General features: G+C 42.5%; 1 protein-coding gene across 1 annotated transcript; it reads left to right on the top strand.

The window, feature by feature from the left end:
• Window positions 1–1,988: 1,988 nt before the first annotated feature.
• SARC_07415 (hypothetical protein) lies at window positions 1,989–2,288 on the top strand (the record flags this gene model as incomplete). Its single annotated transcript, XM_014298645.1, has 1 exon — window positions 1,989–2,288. One exon carries the CDS (start codon window positions 1,989–1,991, stop codon window positions 2,286–2,288), a length of 300 nt encoding a protein of 99 aa, XP_014154120.1.
• Between the last annotated feature and the right edge of the window lie 2,058 nt (window positions 2,289–4,346).

Below are 4,346 nucleotides of genomic sequence, written 5' to 3'. Positions count from 1 at the left end.
ATATATATATTACTTCTGTACGGGTGTGAAGGTACGTTGTTGGTTGCAGGATATACATAATTTATTTTCAATCAACACACTTGTCAGAAAACAATACCATTTTCTATGCATCCTTGAGTTTCACCTATAGGTATGTAATCAGTCGTATAGCATAGAACTCAAATATTTGTTTTGATTGTATATATTCAAGTGCCTAAGGCTTTGGCACTATGGCCTCCATTTGCATCATACGTATAAAATGTTTATACACTACATAGAGTTCAAAAACACGCAGATTGAAGTATTATAAAATCATCATATTTTTGGTATTTTTTTATAATATATTATTAATCTGTAGATCGAGTATCACACCAATCATCGCCTCTTTATATTTAAAACTATTATATGTACTTCACAGCTATTTACTTTTAATTATTATTTTTTAACAAAAATATCAAATATCAAATTAAATATAATGTTTTCTATTTTTTAAAAACCAACCCCAAATACCATATTCATCAGCAGGTCTGCTGGCCCGGTCGCTTGGGGATAATCTGTATTTGTCTGGAATTTTGTCTGATTTATAATTTAGATATTTATTATTGTGGCGGAACTGGCGTGTTCAATTTAGGAGGCTATGACTGGCGTCTGGCGACGTACTCAATCCAAGTCCGGCTTTCCTCTTCTGAACGTTCGGTACCATCTATTGCAGTTTCCATGTATTATGGCGAGACGTTACCCCATGGTCCCTTATTTTAACGGATTCGACCTTTGATCTCATTGAACGAGACGTGTTAAAACATATTGTTCGAGAAGAAGAAAAACTATAAATAAATGACCAATATAAACCAATACGAAACAGTTAAATACAACGAAACGGCTGGGGAAAAAAACGAAATGATTTTGTTTTCAAGCTTACTCCGTTTTTTATTGATGCATATAGTATGTGAATTGTCTTATAGTCCAATAAGAAAAAGGTATGATTTAAACGAAAATGACCTCCACCCCAACATTTTCCTGACCTGATTCAACCACGCCATCTTTGGGACAAATCTATGAGGGGGGGGGGGGGAATGATATAGACCACGCCGGCGAAAAAAAATACTCTAGTGTCGCCCATAGCTCGACGTAGGTCGACAATTGGTCAACACATAAAAGACCGTTGGTCGACACGATAATTACGCGACAAAAGCAACGAAAAGCATAGGTCTTCCACTCTTCCTTCAGTACAGACAACCCCCAGACTCCCAGAGTCTGTACAGAAAACTCCCAAACTCCAAAGCCCAGACTTTCAATATTTTTTTTTAAATAACAAACCACAACCTTTATTGCCACAATATTCCAGAGAGCCGATGGGCACAAATCCAAATGTAAACTCGGAAGTGACTGCGATGATGAACAAGCATATTTCTTCTAAGGAACAATCAAAACAGAGTAGGAAGAGAAAGGCACCGAGCAATCCTAGTCGCAAACACAAAATAACAACAAACGCAGACAGCGTAGTCAAATTCCGCAAGAAGAACGTACCGCAAGATCTTATAAACAATGCGCGAAAGAACGCATCCCGTACAATTCATGCATCGACCCAAAGAAGTGTATCACCAGACCTAGACCCAGATTCACCATGTATACCACACAACATATCACCACATCAGACACAAACACGAGAGCACGCATCACGTACATTTCATCCATCGACCCAAAAAAAAAAAAGAGCATCAGACCCAGGTTCACCATGCACACCACACAACAAAACACCACATCAGACACAAACACGAGAGCCGCAACAAACATACGAACATTAAAATTTAGAGACAGATGAGTCATTAGGAAGTCAAAGCGATGATGAGGTTAACGGCCGAGAGGCTAACTCTGAGCAAATTGACTATACTGACGGCCCTGAGTTTTTTCGAATCTCAGAACCAACGAGTCATTCACATATAGGATTCCTCAATATAAGTCAGGTGCAGCATACACGGGCAGTACGATGCACAACCACAGGCATTACGATGAACGAGCACACAGCCACAGGCACTACGATGAACGAGCACATAATCGCAGGCACTACGATGAACGAGCACACAACCACAGGAACTACAATGAGCGAGCACACAGCCACAGGCACTACGATAAACGAGCACACAGCCACAGGCACTACAATGAACGAACACACAGTCACGGGCACTACGATGAGCGAGCACACAACCACAGGCACTACAATCAACGAATACACAGCCACAGGCACTACGATAAACGAGCACACAGAATGGCCACCGGTACGCCATCGGGAACGGAAAAGATCTCTTTAAATGGATGCCCCTTCTGTCTTGAAGGGGATCAAAACGAATCTCTCAGTGCAGCATGTACAGTATGTCAACTGTATACACATGACTACTATAAATCCCCATTCGATAAGGACCTAGGTATAGAGGCCCGGTGCTATCGGTGTTGTTCAGAGCCATACGATATTGCAGAAAGACAGAGAAGACTCAAACTTGGGAACCTGGTAGAATCGCCTGAAACAGTAGCAGAGATTCTAAAACTACAAGCAGATAACAATATTCATGTGGCTGTCTCTGCCCTGTCTGCCCCGGTAGCCACAAGTTCACTACCAGCCACTTTACCTGCATCCAACAACTGATTCGACGCATCCTGGTAGGCCCGAAACTGCCGCCCATTGGCCCTGACCTCCTTCAGCAATTACAGGAGTGCCACGACTTCCACAGTATCTGGACCCTCCACGAACACCTTGGATCGTTTCTCCAGCATGTTGAAGAACCACCGTACCCTCACCCGTCCCTGACACATCAACAGATGTTTCCCATACCCCGGCTAATGACGCTGTTGAAGTACTACTTCCAAATATCGATTCAAACCAAATCATCGCGCTTGTTGGTTCCGACTATGATACTTCCGATCCAGGCCAGCCAACACATACCGAATTCATCCGTGGTCTGGTGCGGCATTGGCTTACCCCCATCCTCGCTTCTCGACCGGATTATGACGGATAACCTGGCGTACTCTGCACTAACCCATTCCGCGGCACTACACGGCGCAGACCCGATCCGTACCACAGAGGTGGGTGCTCTACTTAGTAGGTCAGCAAGCGAATATATGGAACATTCGATAGTAACAGTGTTTTGTCAACACCGGCCCGAATTGACTCAGCACATATCTTCCATTGTCGACTTACTTGGCCCAAGCTTCAAACGGGAATTTACTGTCCACTTCTTCCCACAAATTTTTCCTGAACCACTACAGCGACTATGAGAGCCATACCATATGTTCATACATTGTATCATACATACTTGCCATTTTTGAAATAAATAATATTATCCCTAAATGTGCAATATGGTGCGATCGATAACTCCTTCAGTGAGTCGGATGCAGAAATCGAAAACAATATCACTAATACTGACAGTTCGGATGTAAACAATAATGTGCATAGTAAATTGCAAGGAGGGAGGGGTATACGAATGATTATCAATAGTATCGTAAATTTACGTAGCTATGATATTACGAATAATATTGTCACCAACGGCAACGACAACCCTGCACACAACAGCAATACAACAGGCAACCCTGCACAAAACAATAGAACATGCAACCCTATACACAACAATACAACAGGCAACCCTGCACACAACAGCAATACAACAGGCAACCATGCACAAAAAAATACAACAGGCAACCCTGTACACAATAATACAACAAGCAACCCTGCACACAACAGCAATACAACCGGCAACCATGCACAAAAAAATACAACATGCAACCCTGCACATAACAATACAACAGGCAACGGCGGTAGGTATAGTGCTATTGTATCACAAGACACGTCAGAAGGGGTAAGTCGATCTGTTTATAGGCCGGATACTGATAGAGATTTCAGTCGGGATGTGTTCGTACAGTGCAAGTTCAACTCCAGGATTGGCACGCCCAACTTGGATTCACTACAGAAGATAAGTGAACTTATAACTGTTATCGAAGTGCCACCCATATATACCCTGGAGTGTGAAAAAAATGCTGCTTTCATAAATCACGTGCCAGTGACCGAAATAGAGGATATGAACAAACTTCTGCCTCTTATATATAGACTGGCAAACGCATCAATTCGAGCATGGCTCAATTCACCGCAATAAAAGAAAGGTGCCGGGGGGAAACGAACTCACAACTTATGGTAAGTAAGTCATTGACGCTCACGCGCGGGTTTGATAGCATCTCAGACCTGCTCACCAGGGCAAAAATCAAAATTAAGGAATCTGGGACACAAGTGAAAGAAAAGATGATCGCTTTTGCATCACAATCAAGCGGACTGGATGGTTAAGGTAAGATATTTCTTGTCGCTGTTTTAGGCTTTAGGGTTC

This window comes from Sphaeroforma arctica (genome assembly GCF_001186125.1).
Source record: "Sphaeroforma arctica JP610 unplaced genomic scaffold supercont1.587, whole genome shotgun sequence".
NCBI classification, from domain to species: domain Eukaryota; class Ichthyosporea; order Ichthyophonida; genus Sphaeroforma; species Sphaeroforma arctica.
Note: the sequence above shows the minus strand (reverse complement) of the source record. Positions and strands in the feature narration are given on the sequence as shown.